This window comes from Paralichthys olivaceus, chromosome 5 (genome assembly GCF_024713975.1).
Source record: "Paralichthys olivaceus isolate ysfri-2021 chromosome 5, ASM2471397v2, whole genome shotgun sequence".
Taxonomy (NCBI): Eukaryota; Metazoa; Chordata; class Actinopteri; order Pleuronectiformes; family Paralichthyidae; genus Paralichthys; species Paralichthys olivaceus.
In genome coordinates, this window is record NC_091097.1 from 19082326 (window position 1) to 19104360 (window position 22035).

At 44.7% G+C, this 22035-nt stretch overlaps 4 protein-coding genes across 8 annotated transcripts in view; 2 read left to right on the plus strand and 2 right to left on the minus strand.

Annotated features, from left to right (window-relative positions):
• The first annotated feature begins 203 nt into the window (after nucleotides 1-203).
• On the plus strand, nucleotides 204-4608 carry wbp2nl (WBP2 N-terminal like). Its single transcript, XM_020106075.2, has 8 exons — nucleotides 204-388; nucleotides 886-994; nucleotides 1102-1240; nucleotides 1591-1683; nucleotides 1872-2069; nucleotides 2483-2596; nucleotides 3051-3127; nucleotides 3224-4608. Exons 1-8 carry the CDS (start codon nucleotides 330-332, stop codon nucleotides 3278-3280), a joined length of 846 nt encoding a protein of 281 aa, XP_019961634.2. The 5' UTR covers nucleotides 204-329; the 3' UTR covers nucleotides 3281-4608.
• On the minus strand, nucleotides 3750-10790 carry LOC109641566 (heme-binding protein 1). Its single transcript, XM_020106069.2, has 4 exons — nucleotides 10151-10790; nucleotides 7093-7231; nucleotides 6705-6885; nucleotides 3750-6530 (listed from the first exon to the last, which is right to left on the minus strand). The coding sequence occupies exons 1-4, from the start codon at nucleotides 10226-10228 to the stop codon at nucleotides 6353-6355; spliced, it is 576 nt and encodes a 191-aa protein (XP_019961628.1). The 5' UTR covers nucleotides 10229-10790; the 3' UTR covers nucleotides 3750-6352.
• Nucleotides 10791-11707: 917 nt separating this feature from the next.
• On the minus strand, nucleotides 11708-13579 carry fmc1 (formation of mitochondrial complex V assembly factor 1 homolog). The gene is made up of 2 exons (XM_020106068.2): nucleotides 13340-13579; nucleotides 11708-12182 (listed from the first exon to the last, which is right to left on the minus strand). Exons 1-2 carry the CDS (start codon nucleotides 13466-13468, stop codon nucleotides 11979-11981), a joined length of 333 nt encoding a protein of 110 aa, XP_019961627.1. The 5' UTR covers nucleotides 13469-13579; the 3' UTR covers nucleotides 11708-11978.
• Nucleotides 13580-13676: 97 nt separating this feature from the next.
• grin2ba (glutamate receptor, ionotropic, N-methyl D-aspartate 2B, genome duplicate a) overlaps nucleotides 13677-22035 on the plus strand; it is a 104008-nt gene continuing 95649 nt past the window's right edge. Inside the window, exons 1-3 of one of the 5 annotated variants that reach the window (XM_069524863.1) lie at nucleotides 13677-13934; nucleotides 20823-20961; nucleotides 21573-21680. In XM_069524863.1, coding sequence (XP_069380964.1) covers nucleotides 21654-21680 — 27 coding nt within the window. In that variant the 5' untranslated portion in view covers nucleotides 13677-13934; nucleotides 20823-20961; nucleotides 21573-21653. Of the gene's footprint in view, nucleotides 13935-15267; nucleotides 16210-16352; nucleotides 17946-20822; nucleotides 20962-21572; nucleotides 21681-22035 lie in introns of those variants that run through there. The other 4 variants (XM_069524861.1, XM_069524862.1, XM_069524866.1 and 1 more) reach the window with 4 other exon arrangements.

Here is a 22035-nt window from a genome sequence, read left to right on the forward strand (position 1 = left end):
GTTAATCACATATTTTAAATACTGTTAATATATAATAGTAATAATATATGGAATGTTAATTTATAAGTGACAATTTAAATCTCACAGAGGATGAAAACCAAACCTCATCATAATTATCATAGTTATAGTTAATATAACTATTGTTATTGTTGTTGTTGTTGTTGTTGTTGTTGCGACGTCACTGCGCGGTGATGACAGTCACGGGTTGGTCAGGCGGCGTCGTGACGTCGCGCCTGTGACGCAAGAGGGGCATCCCCCCCGAGGGGCGGACTCAGAGACGGAAGCAGCCGGGGAGCAGAGAGCAGGACGCGGATCACCGACACGCAAACATGGCGCTGAACCGCAACCACTCGCAGAACGGAGGCGTGTTGATCAACAACGGAGAAAGGTGCGTGCGTGTGTGTGTCTGTGTGTGTGTGTGTGTGTGTGTGTGTGTTTTCCACCGAGTCGCGTAGAGAACTGTCGTGTGTCCGTCTGACGTGTTTACTTCTCCGGTGCGTCGTCAACACGGTGCTAGCCTCCTGCTAGCTGGCCTGGTTAGCATTAGCATAGCTAGCCCACTTGTGTGTTCGGAAACTAGAGGCGAAATAAAAAATAAAGTTTGTGTTTGTGGTTTTTTTTTTTTTAACTGTTAGCCGACTTTGGACCTTCTTCACACCCTGACAGCTGTTTAACGCGAGGAGGCTAACGTTAGCACACTTTCAAAACAGGAAGCAGGATGTTGACATCAAGTTAAAAACATTGGTTAATGTGGGAAAACCACAGCTTGTCGAAGTCGGTTGTGTTATTTGAATATACTGCACAGTACTATGATGACACACAGCTCTACTCTGTCATGTGTGTCCTCCGTGTTCAGTGATTTGTTTCCCTTTTTTCTCTCCTCAGTGTTTTGAGGGAATGTAAGAATGTGGAGCTGACGTTCAGCGATGTCACAGGCAAGACAGACCTTATGAAGGGGACCAAGAAGGGCACAGTGTACCTCACACCATACAGGGTACTGCCAGTACAAATACAACTAATACTCCTCCTGGCCTGTTGTTTGGAAAGTGTTCATATTCTCATGTGTCTCTCCCCACGTGTCTCTTCCCCGCGCCGGTGCAGTTGCTGTTTGTGTCGAGTAACACTAAGGATTGCCTGGGTTCGGCCATGTTCCCGTATTATCTGATGAAGGGCTGCAGCATTGAGCAGCCGGTCTTTGCAGCCAACTACATCAAAGGGACAGTTTCAGCTGAGGCTGGTGGTGAGTGGACTTTTGTTTTTGCTCTCTATCTCTCAGGGTAGTTTCACGTCCAGACATTCTCCTGACTTTCAGCTGGAGATTTTCAGGGCTTGGTGTGTTCATGACGAGCAGAGGAGCGTGGGCACAGAACGTAGGAGGCCGGGCTTAATGTTGAAATTCTGTGTTTTTATTACAGCACATCAACACTGGCCCTTCTCACCAAAACCTCTTGAATGCCCTTTCCAATTAGACATCTGTGTCCAGACTTCTAAGTAGGGGGTTGGCCGTAAACGTTTGCAGAAACTGCTGACTTTCACAATAAAACTCAAGTAGCTTTCTGTATTTTTAACTGTGGTCGACTCTGTCTTCAGGTGGCTGGGAGGGCCAGGCTCATTTCAAGATGTCATTCAACAGTGGAGGAGCCATCGAACTGGGACAGCATCTGTTCAAACTGGCCACAAATGGTTTGAATGCTAGTTTACTTCATCACTGCATCTAGAATTTTACAATCCTGAATATTCACATTCCTTCAAAACACGGTCACTACATATGACTGTAGTGTCTGTCTTTTGAAGGAATGTATACAGAAGATATGTAGATGAGAAAACTCAAAAGTGTGAATGAAAACACGAGACACTATCCTGTACTGCAGCTTCTCGTGCCGGTCCTGCCCAGAATGGTGCTGCCTCTTACGGCTATCCGTCACCAGGAATGATGAATGGCTACGGCCCACCTCCACCTGCTCCTCATGGCTATCCGTACCCACCCCCTCCCCAGCAGAATGGATTCTACCAGGGGCCTCCCGCTGCTCCTGGCAACATGGGCTACACTTACCCAACAGCTGCTGCAGGTACAGAATTCAGTAGTTTGTAATATTTGTACACTAGAATCTGCTGCAGGTGCCCAGGTCAAATAAATGTTCTTTCTTTTAGGTTGGTAAATGTAATTTTATGGATTGTTTACACTTTCTCTTGAATGCTCAATAAAAATAAAAAGGTTCAGTCGGAGATGTGTACAGACTTTCATAGGTTATAACTTTTAGGTTATGCTTCCCTGATTTTTCCAAATGTTCGTATTCTACACAAGTAGAAATACTCGAGGCACAAATTATGCTGCTGTTTCTTTACCTCCCGTCGATGTTGTGGTTTCTCTCATGCCTGTGTTTTTTTTTGGTCTACGTAACAAGTTGCTGTCAGATTGTAACCTCCGCTGACCTTGGAAATCCACCTCACTCGTCTTATCTGCTTGTCATCTGTGTTCCAGGAATGTACCCATCTGGTTTTGACTACATGGCCCCACCTCCCCCTTACCCTGGGCCACCCCAAAATTGGACTGCACCCCCTCAGAATTGGACAACAGCACCACAACAAGCTCCAGGTCTGTTTCTCTCTCGCTCCCTCTCTCTCCCTCCCTCCGTCCATTTTTCCTCCCTGCATGTCTGTGTCACTGCACCCGTCAGATCTGATCTGTCTGCCTCAAAGTGAATCACTTTAAAGCATACCACCAAAAAAGGGGAGCGGATGTCTCATTTGCTCGACATCAAAATTACAAAGAACAAACAATCTACCCTCTTCTTCTGCTTTTTTTTTTGCACCTTGTGGATTTCAGTGAAAAGTCAGTTTACTGCTGAAATGTCAGTTTGGCATATATTTACTTTAAAGAAGGAGCTTGAGCTGTCAGTTGTTGTGCTTCACTTGACTAACACTGTGCTCCTCGCATCAGTTGTCCTCACAGTGTTAGGAGCTGTAGCGTCTGTTACTAAATATGTTCAGCAGTCATCGCTGTCTGTCTTTATCAACCCTGTCTTTGTCACGTCTCATTTTACACACAGGTAACTCCAAGGCGGCTGAGGCAGCGGGCAGCGCGTATTACAACCCCAGTAATCCTCACAATGTCTACATGCCCATGGTCAGTTGTCTTCTCTTCAGTTACAGTTGTGTGTTAGTGAGAAGAGAAAACCTTCAACGGTAATTACACAATGTTTTTGTCTTTATTCCCACACAGGAGCGGCCTCCACCATATGCACCTTATCCAGATTCTCCCAAAAAGAAAAACAACTGAGGCTCCATCACTTCGATGACACTCTTCTCTCTTCCTGTATCTTATATATATATATCTATATAGATAGATCTATAAATATATATATATACATATATATATATATATATATCCTTAAGTCAGGAGTGAGGTTGATGGACTGTCACTCGAGTAGAATGCAGAAAATGAGTTGCAAGTAATAGAGTTTAAAAGATGTCAGTGATAACTCCCCAATGAATGAATGATGTTTTGGATACTGGAATAGCTTACTTAACAATCACATCTTATAAATGCTGTTTTTTTCCTTGTTCTTAAGTTCAAGTGATTAGCATAAAATGATTGGCAATTTAAATCTCTGGGTTTGCAGAGCCTCGTTATTATTATTATTTACATTTCCAGTGATGGGATTATTATAATTTTTATTTCTGTCTAAATCACGTGAGTGAGGGCAACAAAACTGTCCTAATTAATAGCCGAGAGCAGGAGGTAGTGTTGGGAATGTATTTTCTAAAGGCAGATTTATTACCAAAACATTTTGTAGCAATTTCTTGATTGCAGAGTCTATAGATATTAAGATTATCAACTTCTACTAGAAGTATTTTTGCAGTATCGTTAAGTATGGTGTGTTCCTATACAGATTTGCATTGAGTATTTGTTATCAATATAAGAAGCAGTAAAAGGGTTGAGTAGTGTTCAGTGATACATTATCTGACTGATTAACATTTCCTTCATATATATATACGAATAATGTGATTGTGTTCAGTCGAAGTGATTCCAGTTATTTTCAGATTCATATCTCAGTTCCCTGCGTAGTCAGTGGTTTTGGTCGTCAGAAGGAAAAGTGTACGGTTTGAAAAAAGGGGATCAGATAGATTTCTTACATAACTACTCTTTGTATGTGCAATATTTTAACCACACATAATAAGTTCAAAGGTGGATAAGCCGGGTTTACCTGCTTGACCCCTTCGTTTTCTGTTGTATTCATGTATGCAAGGATGAAACCAGAACCCTGCTGTTGGGAGTCATTACACGAGTGTGAGGTTACAGGGCCTCCAGGATTATATTAAGGGCCCAGAGTGTTTTGCCTGCTATTGAAACTTGTGAACGCCAGCCATTTATTCCTAATTAAACTGGGGCGAGGCACCAACAAGCTGTGTAATTACATCCCCAGTTAACACCTGTTTGAAGGACTATTTGCACACAGCAGTGGTGGAGAGAAGTTCATATTGCGTTTGAATTTTAGTTTGCTTGAATTTCTGTACATTAATATCTCTTTTCAATTCCTTGTACCTTTTGCTGAATGTTCAGTCTGTCAGTTAAAATCTAATAAATGTGTCATTTATTAAAGTTCACTATTTTTGTTATTTTATTTGTCATTTATCTTCACGGTCACCATGAGTCAGACATTTCTTTATCTTTAGTTTGCAAATAAAAACGTTCTTATGTTTAAACTGTTATTTACTAAAACAGAGAACCCAAATTTACACCCCACTGCTTGCTTCCTTTATTTTTTAGGAATCATTTCCCAAATTAAACGATTCCAGCTTACTTATACCTGACAAAACAAGAAATAAGACATATATCCTCTCTAACTGAATAACATGTTTAATATGTTATGAAACTACCAAACCTGAACATCATATTCACTCTTATCACATTAAAATCACAATGTACACATGTATCACAGAACACAGTCTCAAGAGTCTGAATTCATAAAGATGGCATTGTCATGCACTGAACACAAAATATTCACGACACAAATTCTTTCCAGTCCAACATATAATCACAAAGTTTGTAACTACACTATCGGCTAACTAGTTCGTTTCCACTCACGGCTGTCCACACATCAATTCATAAAGACTAGTTCTACTTAATGGCTCAGTTCCTGTTTCTTCCAGTTCCTCACTCAGGAAAAGGATGTGTGCTTTTTACTACCATGTATCTGATGTTAATTCTCACCGTAAACTACATTACAGATGTGCAAAGCCCGACGATGTTCCGTCACGTGATTTTACCTCCGTGTCTCAAATGAATCGCCTGGTTGAGCAGGTAGACAGTTGTTCGAATTTTCTTTTTTAATGTAAATTGGAAGGAAAGTGCTCTCAGTGAGTGTGTTGACCTTTCCTCGTGCGTTCAGGCACAGTGAGTGGGAGTCTTGGATATTTTTTTTGCATATGATTAAGTCTAGTGAATAAATTGAATTGTAATTAAAGTGTATCTTTACATTTCCCTCAGGGGTGATGTTATTTCTTTTAGATAATTTAGATAATGGAAGGATGAAATAATGGTGGACTTTGGGTCCAAGAGACCAAACAATGTCCCCGTCTCTGAGGTGTTCAGTCAAGAGGAGGAGCCACCTTCTCAGAGATGCTCTTCGGAGGTCGCGCCCCGCCTCCGGAGGTCACACAGATGAGGATGAGTAGAAGGTTTAGCATCACCCATGTTGTTTGGTCTCATGGATCCATAGTTAAAGTATCAGTGAAGTTGTTCGGGGGGGGGGGGGGGGCTCTACAGGGACTTTATCTTCTCGTCTGGACGAACGTTTAATTCTCAAATCTGTTCAGTTGAGTTGCTTCCTGATTCACGCCTGTGGCAGCAGCATACCAAGTTAACTAAAGTCTGTAAGATCTATTTTCTCTTGAATTAGAGAAATGAACTCCTGTTTTCTGCATGAAATACATGTGATTCCAAAACGTACCTTCACTTCTCAACACTACGTTTGTCTAGAAGCCTTCAGTCACTGTCATCACCAGGTTTTTTGTTTCCGAGCTGCAAATTGTGAGTTTAAGTTCCAAACTAAAATATAGAAAAAAGTGAAAATGAACTGAGAGGATGCTGCTGCACTGATGTTCTAAATCCTCCCGGTGCTCGAACACTTAACGCCAGGGAGGCAACTATAGAGTAAATGTGATAAACAAGAAGATTGAAACGGGTAAAGGCAACATGGGTAATCTGTGTGTCCGTGTGTGTCCATAGGTCAATAAAGACGCCATATTGCTCTGACCAATCTAACACTGTTAGAGCTACAGGAGTAAAAGGGTGGTTATGGTTGGAGAAAGAATTCAGCAGGAGAATTCGACTGCGATCCGGCGACACCTACGGCTCCTCCTGTAGGAACCACACCTCATTGCGGCGTCCGTAAGGCTTCAGCGGCGGGTCGAAGCTACAGCAGAAGTACTGCTTGCGCTGGAAGGGGGCGGTCTCCCCCAGGGTGCGCGTCAAACGCAAGGCCTCAGCTCGGTACTCGCTCTCTCCTGCGAAGCCTCCGAACTGACTGCGAGGACGAGAAAGAAAAGAGAGGATGTGAATTAGGAGGATAATCAGTGTTGTTAATTATGTGGTGCATCTGTGAATCGCTGCGGGAATCTGAAAATGAAAGGGCTGCGAGTGCGTTCGGGTCATGTGAGCACACAAAGGTGAAAACTATTGATCGTCACGTTTGACATACAGAGCATAGACAGTCATGCCGGGCCGCTCCTCAATCCTGACAGCACTGTCGCTGGGAGTCGGGGGGCTTTGCTGGTACGAGGCGGGGACACGGATGCCGACCACCAACCGACGAGACAGAACGCCGTCATTCCGTGGGTACACCGTGATGATGAGGGGGGCGGCTGTACCCATGGCCTCACCTTGGGAGAAGATGTGCGAGATAGAAAGTTGGTATCACTGATACTTTAACTATGGATCTATGAGACCAAACAACATGGATGATGCTAAACCTTCTGATATTTATGAGTGTGTTCGATTAGCTGCAGCTGGATTGAGTTTCAGAGGACTGTTGGAACATTGGTGGAGGTACAGTATTTGTTCTACTGAGGGCCGTCTGATGAGTTCACCTTGTTCGTTGCTCCCGCCGATGTACATGAGCAGCTTCCTCACCAGCTCCCCCGTGGCTTGGTCAAAGCTTCGTCCCTCGGAGGAGACAACGGCGTATTTGCCAGCATCATATCGCCGCACCTCAAAGCTCACTCCATCCTATGTCGGGAAGAAAGCGAAATCAGTGAGTGGCTTTCAGGCGTAGTAGGTCAGCCGCAGCGACACTGGGTGCTTTCATGCACATACACCCACATGCACAAATCACACAGTTGTCCTCTTCCTGGGGACGGAGGCAGGGGAGAGGTTAAGCTCAGATATGATTCACCTCTGACACACTGATGTTGACAATCTGCTCCCGAGGACGAAAGCCCTGAACTAGCGTTGTTTACACTTGGAGGGTTTTGTGTGTGTGTGTGTGTGTGTGTGTGTGTGTGTGTGTGTGTGTGTGTCTGGGGGGGGGGACTGCACACACATGCGTGTGTTAAACCAACGTGGGCAACCAAATAAAAAGATGCAGATGGAACATATTTACACTGATGTGATTTAATTTCTTCCTCTGCTCTGCAGGGATCAGTGAGCTTACAGAGAATAATAGGCAAGAGATGCATCTTCTTACATAACCGTGCACATACACACACACACACACACACACACACAGCTCGCCTCCACCCCCCTCGACACACAGCGTTAATATGATGCAACAGTTTTGCATCAAACCTGATTAAGTGGGGTTAATGTGGAGCACAGTCACTCAACTGTGCTGCTGAGCATTAACTTTAATATGTTTTGAAGGAATGATGCAGGTTTCAAATCCAACTCCTCGTTCCACTGACATGATTCAATTCCGTGGTGTTTTATAGCACATGGATCTGTGTGTGTTTGTAAACGGTGCGGAGCACTGAAGTATAATTTCCTAACGATATTATAATGTTTACGGTGAATCTGAAAGAATCTAGCTGCTCTATGAAATAAAAAAATATTATTTTGAAGATAATTCTGCAGCTAAAACAATGGAGATATGTTTTCCACTGTTTCCTCTCGTTCTCACATCGGCTTCCTGAGCATGTTTTTTCTTCCCTGAAGGAAAATTCAAATCTAAATATATCATGCAGACGGTTTTGTCTTAGTGTTGTAACTTGATTTTGTGACTCTTTGCTTGTCCTCCAGTCGTGAGGTTTTTTAAATGTCTTCTAGCTGCTGTGTCACTAACAACGTCTCCTCCACTGACTCCCATCTACAAACCCACTCCAGTGGAAACTCGTGACCTGTCAAACCTGTGTGGTGTTGGTGTAATCAGACGCTGCGGCCGCAGTCGTTCCTCAGCACATACGAGATAACACTATGTTATCATGAAGGTCGGACTTGTGACAGGTAGCCGGGCTCCTGCACACTAATTACAAGGGGTTTGCTCTGTAGGGCTTGTCAGTGGGACGACCGTTATCACTGTGTACGGAAGAAACACCGAGAAAGCAGAGCCTGACTTTAGTTAACCGGTGCAATTAAAATGTCTGAGTGGAGGTTGTGTGCATGTGTGTGTTTATGAGCTAATGCAGTGACAGTTACTCTGGGCCGGAACAAAGCACACAGGAGGTATAATCATTGTCATCTTATCTTCTGTTAAAATAATTATCTGGATTCACTAGCAATGAGATTTCTCCTGTTTGTGTTCGAGTGTCTAAGTGCGTCTGTCTGCTGAAAGGCAGCTGCTGTGTATTCTGTGTCAGTTTTAATTAAGAGGGTTTGGTGTCAGAGTCGGGCTGCTGCTCCACAGATCAGGTGTCGAGCTCTGATTTCAATACCTGCTGTTTAAACATCAGTCAATTCCAGAGATTTGATGAACCCGCAGCTCTGTATCACTGTAGCGACTCGGGACAATGTGCTGCATTTTATAAACAATCCGGCATCATCCGCTTTGTCCAGCAAATGTCGATTAAAAGTAAACCCAGAGAGTTCTGCAGTAACATGCATCGCTCTGGAGTTAAAACTTAGAGCTGAATATCTAAAATCACGATAGAGCAGTGGTTTGTACACACGCTTCAGATCTGTTCAGATCGGCCTCGATGTGAGCGTGTGTCAGTTTGGGTCATTTGATTCGCCGGCCCGGTTTGATCAGTTGGGTTGGACATCCTTTGTCTGTGCGTGAAAAGTGAGCTGCTATTCAAAGATAAACAACACAAAGCCGCTGTCAGGACCCACGCTGGCGGGGACATTACACGGCCTGATGCACATCTACAGTATTGTACTGTAGGTCAAGAGGTCAGCGGAGAAGAACCTCGAAATGGCTGTTGGGCATTTTGTTGGTTAACGTCACACATCACTGGGCTCGCTGGGATCTTTCCATAGCGAGCGTACGTCAAATACAAGTACACAACATGAGTACATGAACAAGGGGGAGGGGTCACGCCTGTCCTCCTTCATGTTTTCTGTATCTTTGTCCTCATCAGTGATGGACAGTGTATCATTACACACCCGGTCCGTGTGTGAGCTCATCATTAACCACACTCACAGCTGGGTCAGTTGACCTGTCCCCTGTGGTTTCACTGGCACACACACACACACACACACACACACACACACACACACAGCTATATTTCACATGCACACGTCCAGGATGTTATAATGTAAAAAGTGACCCAAAGCTTTGTCAACAGAAGTTGATAAAAAGCCTCTTCTGATTTTATGAGTGTGTATTTTTATTATTGGTGAAACGTTAATACCAAACTCATCACCATCTTTGTGAATCTCTGCCTTGTTGATTGGCAGGAGACCCCAGGCTGCTTTGACACGTTGTCCCCCCTCACTGGGGCTTGGCAGGCGTCCTTATAGGTCACAGGCAATTAACTGCCTGGCCTCGCAGTCAAGGTTACAAGGGAAGTGAAGGAAAACAGGATCATTTTAAACAGAATTCCCCTAAAATAACCTACTTAGTGTTGAGTGCTGGATGAAATATTCATGCACCTTTACAGTTCTGCAGGATTACTGTGCGTAAACACAGCTACACATGACATGACCTGGAGAGGTGCGTATTGGACAGACAATACTTCAAAAGATGAGAAAGTCGTGTGTGTCCTCACCCACCTTCGTCTCAGAGCTCAGCAGCTTGTATTCAGTCTCCTCGGTGTTTCCGAAGAGCGAGTTCTTGATCATGCCAAACATGTCGCCTCGGCCGGGTCACCTCTCCTCTCCTCGCGCCTCTGGTTTACTGTCCTCCCGTGCGTCCTTGTGCCTTTTTTTTTTTTTTTTGCGCTTTGGACGTGTCCCTCGCTGGCTGGTCCAACTCCTGACGGGACCTCGATGAACGACTTGCAGCCAAATGCTCCAGAGAGCAAAGTGTCCTCGAGGGAAGAGCGTGTTTTCTCTCTCTCCTCTTATCGGGAGACAGAAATTAGAGATGCTGACTCCTCGCCCCTTCGGAAAGGAAAGAAGAAATCAGCCTCCACTCTGACGGGTGGACTGTCTCCGCCCTCCTCCTCTTCTCTTAGGTTTCCCTCCTCGCAGCTTGACGCTCACTTATGTCACCACCTTTCACTCATAAACGTTTAAGTTCATCAAAAGCTGAGCATCGAGATGACGGCGTCCTTTCCCCGCAGCTTATTGCCCCTTAGTGACATCACTTAAGTGTAAAGACACCACTTTCAAATCTCCCTCAAACAGAGCAGAGCACTTAAATTTCAGCCTCATTCTGTTTGTCATGTCTGTCTGATCCAGGATCCAGTGGTGTGCAGAGGCTTGTTTCCATTCTGCATTTTGCATAACATAAATCTGGACACAAGCTGTTGGTTTGTCAGGATGCATTGGGCTTTTTATCCAGGGTTGTGTGTGTGTGTGTGTGTGTGTGTGCACGTGTGTTGGTTTGGAGCAGTGCACGGGTGCTCTTCTTACTCCCCGTGTCACTGTGCGTTACTTCGCTTTAGGGTTAGTCTATTTAAATTCCCACTGAAGGCAACCTTAGTCACCACTGGAGAGTAGGAGCAAACAGGGAGAGGAGATTTAATGGAGAAAAAAAGTGGGATGAAAACGTTTGCTGTGTTGGTGAGAGACTTTTCCTCTTCGTCTTATTATCTGATGTTGCCACAGGTGCACAGGACAACTACACACTGGATATTTGTGCCTCAGGAATCTGCCTTGAGACCATTCTTCAACTCTTTCTGTTAATAGCTGGCAAAAGTGTTATTGACATTACTTTTTAACTTAATGATGTATGTGTTTTTATGAGCAGATTAAAAAGGAGACAAACTGTCAGCAGCGTGAACCTAAGAGGTGGAATACACGTGTAGTGGAACAAACTTCTGAATGAGATCCGACTCTGAAAACCTATTTCTATACAATGACATAACAATCATTTTGTAAGCCTTATTTTATTAGATTATATGTTATATTTGGCTTCTTTTCATTAATGATTGATTGAGTTTGGTTGCTTTGTTTCATTGTTTTATAAATAAATATCCTCATTATTACATAAAACTGGAAAAACCTTAAAGAAGACTGGGCCACCAGCTGTATCTTTAAATAACAGGTTAAATATTCTCAGTGATTCCTACTGTACATGCCTTTAATTACCAGTTTAATAGATCAACAAGCAGGATGTTTGTTTATGTGATGTCATGTTACCAAGTTCTTAAAAACACAGAGGAGCAGTGATTAATACTTTAATGGGAAAAATTAATTGACAGTGTACTTACAGTTTTTTTCATGTTTGCCTTTGGCTTTCAAAATATGCTTCAACAATTAGGAAACACAAATAAAAGCAGGTTGTGGTGAAGGGGTAGAGAACATTATATTTACAGAACAACACAACAGGTGCTCCCTCAAAACAGTCCACGATGGCTTCTCCATTTTTCCTTTGGGACTTGACTGAATGAAGTCTTTTCCAAAGAGTTTAATGATATTGCATCCTCCCTCGTCCTCACTTCTCCCAGCCTTTACCTCCAGGCTGGGTGGGCAACCTGAGCCCCACCATGCCAGCCGCTTGTTCGATGCTGTGCTCTCCCTTGCCGTGGTAGAGGTTGTGCAGGGCCAGGTGGCTTCTGGTGGATGACAGCAAACACAGGTATGTGTGCGAGGCATGGTGTGCCTCCTGCTGGGCACGGCAGTACCGTTCTCCTGTCACCTGTGAGCAGGGAACAGAAAAAAAGTGAAGATGGTGAAATGATGAACCAGATCGTATCATAAACAGATGCCAAGTGATAATTCCATTTGCACAGCAAAGCATCCGCTATTCTTTCTATTTTCTCTTTATTCAAATCACTCACCACAGAGAATAATGCAACAAATGAATGTGTGCGGAGAAAAGCCTTAAGCTGTGGCTGGTGGACAACACGGAGTTAGCAGTGACTCTAACGAGAGACTACAACGTAAACAAATGTGCCTGTATCACAGGGTTTTCTGCCCCAACGTGTCGTTTCCTTCATCAACTGTAACAACCACATGGACAGTAAACATTTGGTTCTGTCCCCACGGAGCTTCACATGTACATTATGATGCCGCCGGGGGGCTTTTTTTGGCAGCCGGGACAAATACACAGTGACAAGCGAGGGTTCCTCCAGGCTGTTTTGCTTCAGTGACTTCACATGCATTCAACCACCCTGGTGAGCCATGTCCTCCCAAGCAGAACTAACTCAAGCTTTAAGCCTATATGCTTAATACCCCAGTGCTTCATGTCAACAGGCAGCTGATGGGGAAGCAGAGAAAACATAAGGAATCACGAGCACACGGTGGACATGATGGAGAAACACTACGACTGATGAGCTGATGACAAATACACTTCCTGCTTGTTCAGGACTTTTAAAAACATTTAGAGTTTATAACACATGAAAACATTAAAATCACGGTAATGAGCACAAACTGCAAACTCCTTGTCTGTTTTCGATGATGTCTATTTAACATTTTAACCATTAATGCTAAATATATTTTATAAACCTACGAGCAAATGATCACAGTGAATGAGAATCGAATCAATTTGAATTATATAAATTGTGTAATGAGTTAGTGGGTCTACGGCCCGTTAGCATGTGGCTAATGTCAGCATGTCCTTCTGCTGCTCAGTCACCTTGTGTGTGACTCCTGTGTCAAAGTGTTTCGAGGTGTTTCGGGCTGTGAGTTGTTGTTGTTGTTGTTGTTGTGCTTCCGATCTTCAGGAAGGACGATCATTAATTTCACAACAAAAGCAAAATGGCAAAAGTTACGATTCAAGAATCGACGCTAGCCGTGCGGTTTGTGATGCTAGCCGGCTAACGCTAGCCGGATCGTATCCGAGGACAAACTCGCCTTGTTCTTCCGAAACTGGTCCAGGACATAGTTGTAGGCCAGAGACTGTCTGTAGCCCTGGCCCATGGAGGCTCGCAGCTCCTTCAGGATCCCGCGACACACTCGCAGCGGGGAAGACAGCGCCGCCATGTTTCCAGCGATGTTATCGGTGTTCGACTGGTGGCGCCAGGCATCGTTAATCCATCACCGACACAGTCGCTTGTGATGGAGCCGGTTCCACCACAGGGAGGCGACGTGACACAAGCACGTGTTCCTCACCTGAGACTCCACCGCGTGAAGGCAGCGAGCACTTCATATGGAACACACACAGTCATCGTGTACTGTGTGAACATGGCACGAAGTATAAACTGTCCCGTGACTTTACGAACCACCTGGTTTCTTCTCAGTAACTGCTGAGGGTGCGTTCAGGTGCAGAGGCCCGGAGGCCACTGACTCTGTGTTGTGTTGTTTTCCTCTCACAGATGTCTGGACGGTGTTTAAAACCCCAGCAGAGGCTGTTGAACGTGTCTCAGGACCATCCCTGTGCTGCATGTTGGGAAAAGCTGCAAGAACTCCTCCTCATGCACGTGGACCTCGCCATCATCTTCACAATGAGGTAATTTCTTCATGTCCGACTATGTTTTTCACACTATCTTGCACATCGGAATCTTCTGCACGCGACCGGTGTCAGTATTGTGCCTCTCTCAGTCTCACCTCACGATCTTGTACCACTGCACTTCACTGAAATACTTATTTTTCTATACAAACTATACTTCGTCTGTAGTCAAAGGTGTATATTATGTACATGCTCTGCATGTATTATTATTATCATTATATTGTTGACTCCTTCTGTACTTTTATCCTCTTGTCTCCCTCATTCTGACGCTGTAACAAAGGAATTTCCCCCATCGAGGGATCAATAAAGTTTGATCTTTTCTTTATTCAAGCAGGAGTTGCCCCAAAATGTTGCGTCCTCGGTCGTGCACCAGTCCACCTGTCGTTGTGAATCAAACCAGGCTTGAGTTTGTCTGATAAACAGGTCAGCGGAGGAGACGGAGGGGACTGTGGGGATTGGTAATCCTGTTTCCTTTCAGGATCTGTCAGCGTCTCTCAGCGTCCCTCTGTCTCTTTCTTCCTTGTACTATGAATAACCACTTTATTATAGATACAACAGAACAACTCCTGCATTGCAGCGCAGGTTGTGCGGATACGTTTCAAACCTCTATCACACACGACGCAGTGAAATGAAACGACTTCAGTAAATCTGCTCCACGACGTTCGGAGTAGACGAGAGTGGAGATACTCTGCGGTCTTAGCTTTGAAGGGTGCTTTTGACCCCGTATCGCTTTGATTTGGACACTTTGGAAACGGTCATCTGTCGCCATAGCAACACTGAGTTTCGCTTTGGGCAGATTGAAGAAAAAAAAACCTCACACGGTGGACGTGATCGGAAAGTCTTTAAATCCTTTGTCTATTTTTTTTTTTTTTGGAGAGTGAGAGCAGGATTAAAGATTCTTCATGCAGAGAAAAGCTCGGGCTCAATTTTGACCTTTAAAGTTTTTTTCGCAGCGATGTCGTGCTGCAGGAGTGACGCTGCTGAGCTCAGGCGTAGATTTGTGTCCCTCAGATATTAAAGTAACTGGCTTTTGGACGTCCTGAAGACAGGGCCCCGTGTCTTTTCACAGGGGCCAGCACTTCCCTCCCACAGTTTCCAGTTATTTGAGCCTGTGTATTGATAATTGACTCTAGGGGGAGCCAGTCTCTTATCAGTTCTGCACACCGGTTTGGTTCCTCGACATTTGTTGGTTGGCACCCCTCTCCTCCTCCTCCTCCTCCTCCTCCTCTTCCTCCTCCCTCTCTCTCTCCTCACACACTCTTTCAATGAATACTAATGCAGCGAGTGGGCCCACCTCCCTTCCTCCCATCTTTTCGCAGGGATGGGCGGGAGAGGGGAGACAGAGCAATTCCAGCTCAGTATCCTTCCTCATGAGGCAGGCAGTGCTTGACTAGCAGCAGCCCCAATGCCTTTTTCTTTTCTCTCTCCCTCTGAGCAATATTGATGATACTGTGCGTTGCTGCTGCAACAATGTCTAACCTGTGTGAGTGGTCCGTCCTGTCAGCCCAGAGTTGAGACAGAGAGGAGGACATCTGTGGCTTTTGTCATCTGGATGGGAAGTCTTTTTTGGGAGGAGAGACAGAAGAAGAAAGCAGAAGGCAGCCGGGGAAGGGGAACAACTGGCAACAGCCAATCCCCCCTTCCACATATAGACTGGAGACAACGGAGGCCACTGGAGTATTTGCTTTTATCTTTCGTTTTTTGTTCTTTTTTTTCCTCATCGCGCTGCTGGGAGGTGCTTTACCTTTTCATTTGCTCGCTCTCTCGGTCCTCTGTCTTCTCATCTATTTCGCCATTTACCTGGTCAACAATTTCTTCTATTTATGAGCCAGACAAGGAGGGAGAGAGAGAGGCAGAGAGACAGAGAAAGAGAGAAAGAGAAAGAGGAGGGGGATTTTTTTTTGCCCCCCCCTTTATCCTCTTTTTTTTCTCCCCCTCTTCATTCATCCTCCCTTCCTATCACTTCCAGCCTTTTCTATCCCCGTGCAGCCCACGCTCCCTCCTCCCTTCACCGCCTCCCTCCTTCTCCTCACCCCCCCACCTTTCCACTCACTCTCCACCCATAACTTTGGCTACTTCTCCACTCCACCACTGTTTTAATTTCCTTACTTAAGAAGAAAAAAAAAGCTTGAATAGAGACATTTTAATTGGCTTGCTTGTGTTTTCTATTTATGCCTTTTTCACTTTTGTACCTTTTCCTATTTTCCCCCCTTCTCTTTTTTCCTCCCACCATCCTATGCATCTTTTTTGGGGCGATTCTTAAATCTAAACATAGGTAGGTCTATTTAGTGTCTGTCTCAAAGTCTTTGTTCCTTTTCTGTGTTTGCGAGGGGATTTGTGTGGGGTACACACACACACACACACACACACACACACACACACACGCTGGCCTACAATCTCTGGCTCCCCTCCCCTCCGGCTCTCAGCTGATTGTTGCCTCATCCCATGTCATCGTCACGTCACCCCCCCCCCCCCCCCCTCACATACTATAACCTGTGTCCTCTCACTTGTCTTTTAAAATCTTTTTGTTCTTGTCAACCTGAGACCACAGTGACTCATCAAGCATCTCCTCCAGGTGTCATCATGGAACCACATTTTGACTCTCTTGTCATTTCTGTGTTGTTGCACACAAGTCTCTCCCTCCATTAAAATGTCTGAAACTCCCCTGTTATCACACGCCCTCCTCCTCCTCCTCCTCCTCACACATCCCCTCCCTCGCTGTCATGCCCATTCAGAGACGTCCACATCCGTCCAGTAGAGGAAATGCACATTATTGGCAAGCGGAGGTGTGTTTTCAGTTTCCTCGCTCGATGTTTTCTCAGGTGAAGGTCAAACGGAGCAAAGGCCCGATTCACGAGCGACAGTTCACCGTTGTTGCGAAGTGTATCTGAGCCGACACTCGCCCGTTCTGTCGGGGTGTCATCTGTGTTTATACACTCCTCTGCCCTCTTTCCTCTCTCTCTCTCTCTCGCTCTCTGTTGCTCTCTCCCTCCCTCGCTCTCTGTCTTCTATCCTCCTGAACTGACTCTCATTCCCGCAGACAGACACACACAAGCACTCAGAGAGAATGGACTAGGACCAAAAAAAACTATTCCTGGCTTCATCATCCAGAGGATTTTTTCCCCTTTTTCTCCCCCTCTACCATAATTTTTCACTTTTTTTTTTATCACTCACTTTGCTTCAAGCTTCCCTCATCTCTTTCCGTATCAGTTTTTTCTCCATCACCCCCCCCCCCCTCTCTGAATCGATCCACTCATTTATTTGTTGTTCAATTTTGAATTTGCTGTTTAAAAAATGTCCTCACTTCACACGTCATTGACTCGCCTGCATCAGAGAGGAGTAGCTTTTTATTTTGCGTTCTGGTGACGTAGTGATTCTCATCTCATCAGCTTGAATACAAGAGGCAGTTTATTCATGAACGATCTTTTGCTTTTTAAAAAAAATAGAAGACAGGTTGACTTGGAAGCTGATTGCAAAGTATCTGAGTAATTTGGTGTGTGTGTGTGTGTGTGTGTGTGTGTGTGTGTGTGTTGGCTGTAGAAAGGCACAACGATAGACAGATGCATAGCAAACCACACAACTCATTTCCTTGCTCATCTCATCTTTTATATTTCCACTTTTTTTCCTGAAGGAGATTTAATGCCTCTCCTCTTCATCACATGAAGATAATGGGAAGTGGGACTTTTGAGCAGCCACTCTGGATGTAGCTGTTTTTCCTGTGGAATTACCCTTTAAATCCTGGATTTGGTTCCAAATGACAAAAAATAATTAACAATTGTCAGAAACTGCTCTAAATTCGGGACCCTTTTCTTTTTTCTCGACATTTTTTGTAACGGACTAATTTCAATATTTCTTTTCCAACCATTGAGTCTTAATGGGATTTTACTAACGCGGATTAAAGACTCAAGCAACATCTTTGTCATAGTTGATGTAATATCCATGATCCTTACAATTTCTCCAGCCCACAAAATTGATTACATTTAATATTTCTCAGTGTTAAGGGTTAAATAGGTGAGTACAGTGCTGTGGATCCATACATGCTGTTGCTGTTGCATGTTTTGGATGATGATTATACTAATAGTTCTTACATGCGTGTGTGTGTGTGTGTGTGTGTGTGTGTAAGGTCAGACAGTATTCCAAGATTTTCAGAACTCACTTCGCCCTCATTTATCCTTCGTAGCATCATGAGCTTTTTAATTTCGTACATTTCATGCGTGTGAAATACAAAAAACACGCTCGGATATTTTAAGCGTCACATAATTTAGTTCACGTTAAAAGGGACCCTCCACACTTCACCCTCAGATTTGCACTTGAGCCTCAGTCCGCCTGATGGAGGAGCCACTTCTGCCCATCAAATCACCTGCTCAGTGCTGCTCCACACTCTCAAGTTAATGCAGTGGAGTGTGTGTGAGAGGAATTTCTGTGTGGATCGATAAAGTAATCTACATGAGGAGACGCACTACATTGCCCTTTTCACGGTGTAATTATTTTTATCTGCTGTTTTTCCAAAGATGCACAAAACGCTTTGCGGCGGGAGACTGGCGGTAGATCTCATCTCCATCGAGTGTTGGAATTTGAGTGTGTGTCTGCAGCAAAATTCACACCCACTCTCTCTCTCTCTCTCTCTCTCTCTTTCTTTCTCACACACATACACACTGACCATATGTCCATCCATCATAGGTGCAGCAGCGATTGACCCCTTTTCTCTGATTAACTTTCATATCATTTGCCTGACAGCGGTTTGAATTTATACGTGTCCGTGTGTGTGTGTGTGCGCGCTGCACAGTCAAGGTTACTGCTCCATACCTGCGAATTCCACCTGGGACCCGGTCCCATAACCCAGAACCATTACCCATTGTGCTCGGTGCTCTTGACACACATGTGACCCCTGCAGCCTCTCCACTGATGAGCACTTAAACCCAGGTAGTCTGTCAGAGGCTGTCACAGCTGCCACGCTGCAAAATGGACATCTCGGGTCTGACGCATGGCTCGCCGCTGTCTTTATTTTTTGACTTTAATGATCAGAAAAATAGGACGTCGGGTGAAACGTCGGGTGAAACACGGTGGGGATTTCACCGGTTCTCTCAAGTGTAGCTCGGGTGGAGAAGTGAGAAGTCACTGTGCAAATGAACAGTGCAAGATGGATACCGTAGAGATTTGTTGGCGGTCATAGTGGGACACAAGTTGTTTTTGTTACCGAGAGAAGAATACGTTTATATTTTTATCGCTTTTTTCCAAATGAGTCGCATTAGAGTCACCTTGGAAAGTAGAAGCATATTTTGTGCTTTGCTAAATGCTCCTGTCAAATGTCACAATGTCGTTAATGCGTTTGTTCTTTAGTGTAATTCAAATTATACCTTCAATCTAAATGTGTACAGCAAATATTACAGATCAATAAATCAGCTCTGAGTCTGTGAAGATGAAGCCTGATAAAGGTCTTCACACTTTTCATATGTGTTTGCAGTCGCCATTGATAAACAAGCCAGGAGAGGAGCCAGCAGGGGCTGAGGAGATTCATAATCCCATCCCTCCTTCCTCCTGACTCTCTCTGTCTGCCTCTCTCCCCATGTGCTACCTAATGAGACAACAGTACAACTCCTGTGTCTGGCTCTGAGCTCTGCTTTAATGAAACTGGCAACAGCGCTCGATTCGATGTTTTATCTCCGGCTAACGTCCCCTCCGTGCCGTCCAGGGATTGTTGTGTTCCTGGGCGCTGCTGCGTGTTGGTGTTTGTGTCAGAAGTCGAAAAATATCCACCGCAGTTGAACACCTCAGATCCACGTTGTGTGTGACGCTGCTCGACAACCTCGTCCATCATCTTGTTAAACGAGTGTATCAGTCTGCGGAGCTCCATCTAATGCTCGTAACATTCTGCAGCGCGTGTGTCTGAATCCGGCTCAACCGTTAGAGAGCGAGCAGGACGCCTTTGTGGGGCGACTTAAAAAGTACATCTCAATTTTATTGGCAGCATATTCACATCAAGCGAGCAGAATATGGGTCATGATCTGATATAAAAAGGCTATTCAATAATTCATCGGCGCTGATTAAGAGGACTTGTATCGACGCAGACAGTGTCCATGAGAGGGGAGAGCTCAGTGTGCGCGGAAAAGCAACATTTAGGGCCTTTGTGGGATTAGTGGAAGCTAAGAAACCGGCTAAAAGAGCCTGGGTGTTTCCAGTGAGCAGCGTAGGCCCGCGTTTGATGTTTTAATCTACTGTACGTTCAACCCTCCTGTTTTCACGTGTCGACGGCGAAGCGGTGGGCGTACGTGTGATAAGTGTGTTTGTCTGTCGTGTGTACATGTTGTGTGAGGCCCATCAATCTATTAAATATGAAAAGTACAATCTGTTACCCCGCAGAGACTGGTTTATTATTCATCGACATATTTCAATTAATCATTTATTCACCTAAAGTGTGGCCCATGCTCTCCCCTTCGGTTTAGGCAATCATTATGGACTCGATGTGTTAATGATATGTGACTTATGTGTAATCAGGATTAATAGAAGCTATTTATTAGTCTTGTTGGCAGAGGCAGTTCAGCACCACAGCACATTTGGAAAAAGTACATTATTTATCATGTTGGGCCGGACTCTTTTATTTTACCCTCGTGCACACACACACAGAGTAAAGAGGCTGTGAGATGGATTTTAACAGATTAACAATGGTCACATAGTTTTTTTATGCAACAGAAATGTTCTTCACAGTAGATTTGGATGATAAACAATCACACAGAGCGCTGAGTTGTGCATTTTAAATTCCCCTCATCTTGTCTTATCAATTCTACAGGAAGCGGTTGCACGCCGAAGCACAGTTTGCTTTTATTAGAGTGGAAGTGCCTGTGACCTGATCCTAACCCTCTGTCCTCTCTGTTCCCTTTGCAATAACAGACTGGCAGACGTCAGAAAAACAAGCAACGCCAAACATCTCTTCGGAGGAACAGAAGTGAAGCTGCTCCCGTGGAGCACAATTACCTCCAAATTGCTGCGTTACCCTCCTGACCTGTCGAGGATTTTACCTAAAACTGCTGTGAGTTCACCGAACCCAACTCTTCTGCTTCCCAATCAACGCGGACAGGATTATGACGTGGAAAAGAGATGCGCTTCACAAACGTTTTTTTAATCGCGCCTCTCCATTCATGAACATCTGTATTTGCTCCAGTAAATCCCACACACCTAATGAGGTGGTGGAGCGTAATTCAATTAATCGCGAAGCCTAAAACGTGCTGATTTGATAAAGTGCGGCTGGTTAGAGCCGGCGAACCTGCTGCTGGAGTGACACCTGAAAATGATAAGGAATAGTTTACTTCCACCAACATTTCATTCTGCTTTTTGGAGTTAATTAAACTCGTCGGTCTATTAATTGGCTAATTATGTTGCCGTGTGGTGTCATTCCAGGTGATTAGTCTCGTCTCCCCGTGGGAAAAAAATTCCTCTAAATTTAAATTCATAGTTTCTATGTGATGTGTGTGGACACGACAATGGCAGACACACTAAAAGGGAACAATCATCACCCTCAGGGACAATAACATGAAGAACATGATGTTCAGTAGAGCAGCAAAGACATGGAGAATTTCTTCATATACAGCTGCTGCTAACCGATCAATAACCATATTGTCTTTTGTCTGGTGTTGATTGCAGTTCAGCCTCCCTCAGTCTGAGGCTATGAGAGGGAGAGAGGAGTCCCAGGCCGCACCATCATGCTACTTCTGAGAAGCTGGGATGAGTCTTTGGCTGCCGAAACACAAGGTAAGACAATGTCGACGCACGAGGCCCGAGCCGTTCTTAGTTTTTCCGCGAGTTGTCCCTGTAGAGACCCGCCCGGCTTATCTCACCTGTGTGTGTGTGTGTTTGTGTGTCTGAGTGCGTCTCCGTTCCTAAAGCTCGGTGATGGATGGTCTAAAACTTCTGCAGGCTCTTTTGCTTTGTATCTCACGGCGGATTTGCTCAAGGGTCAGGATAACGGTTCAAGGTGGAGCCTATGGACGAACGCTTTAATCCTGGGTTTTTAGCGCAGTGTGCACTTTGATCAATGGCGTGCTTCAGCGCTCGGACGTTCAACATGACCCAGCCCCGATCGACTATCGGCTTCATTTGCATGGCT

What these genes read in the sequence shown, in the direction of transcription:
- wbp2nl (XM_020106075.2), top strand. Translation starts at nt 330, where the DNA reads ATGGCGCTGAACCGCAACCACTCGCAGAACGGAGGCGTGTTGATCAAC. An exon ending in TTGATCAACAACGGAGAAAG is followed by an intron (nt 389 to 885) that starts GTGCGTGCGTGT and finishes TTCTCTCCTCAG; the next exon opens with TGTTTTGAGGGAATGTAAGA. An exon ending in GTTCAAACTGGCCACAAATG is followed by an intron (nt 1,684 to 1,871) that starts GTTTGAATGCTA and finishes CCTGTACTGCAG; the next exon opens with CTTCTCGTGCCGGTCCTGCC.
- LOC109641566 (XM_020106069.2), bottom strand. Translation starts at nt 10,228, where the DNA reads ATGTTTGGCATGATCAAGAACTCGCTCTTCGGAAACACCGAGGAGACT. An exon ending in TGCTGAGCTCTGAGACGAAG is followed by an intron (nt 7,232 to 10,150) that starts GTGGGTGAGGAC and finishes TTCCCGACATAG; the next exon opens with GATGGAGTGAGCTTTGAGGT. An exon ending in GGCATGACTGTCTATGCTCT is followed by an intron (nt 6,531 to 6,704) that starts GTATGTCAAACG and finishes TCGTCCTCGCAG; the next exon opens with TCAGTTCGGAGGCTTCGCAG.
- fmc1 (XM_020106068.2), bottom strand. Translation starts at nt 13,468, where the DNA reads ATGGCGGCGCTGTCTTCCCCGCTGCGAGTGTGTCGCGGGATCCTGAAG. An exon ending in ACCAGTTTCGGAAGAACAAG is followed by an intron (nt 12,183 to 13,339) that starts GCGAGTTTGTCC and finishes CCCTGCTCACAG; the next exon opens with GTGACAGGAGAACGGTACTG.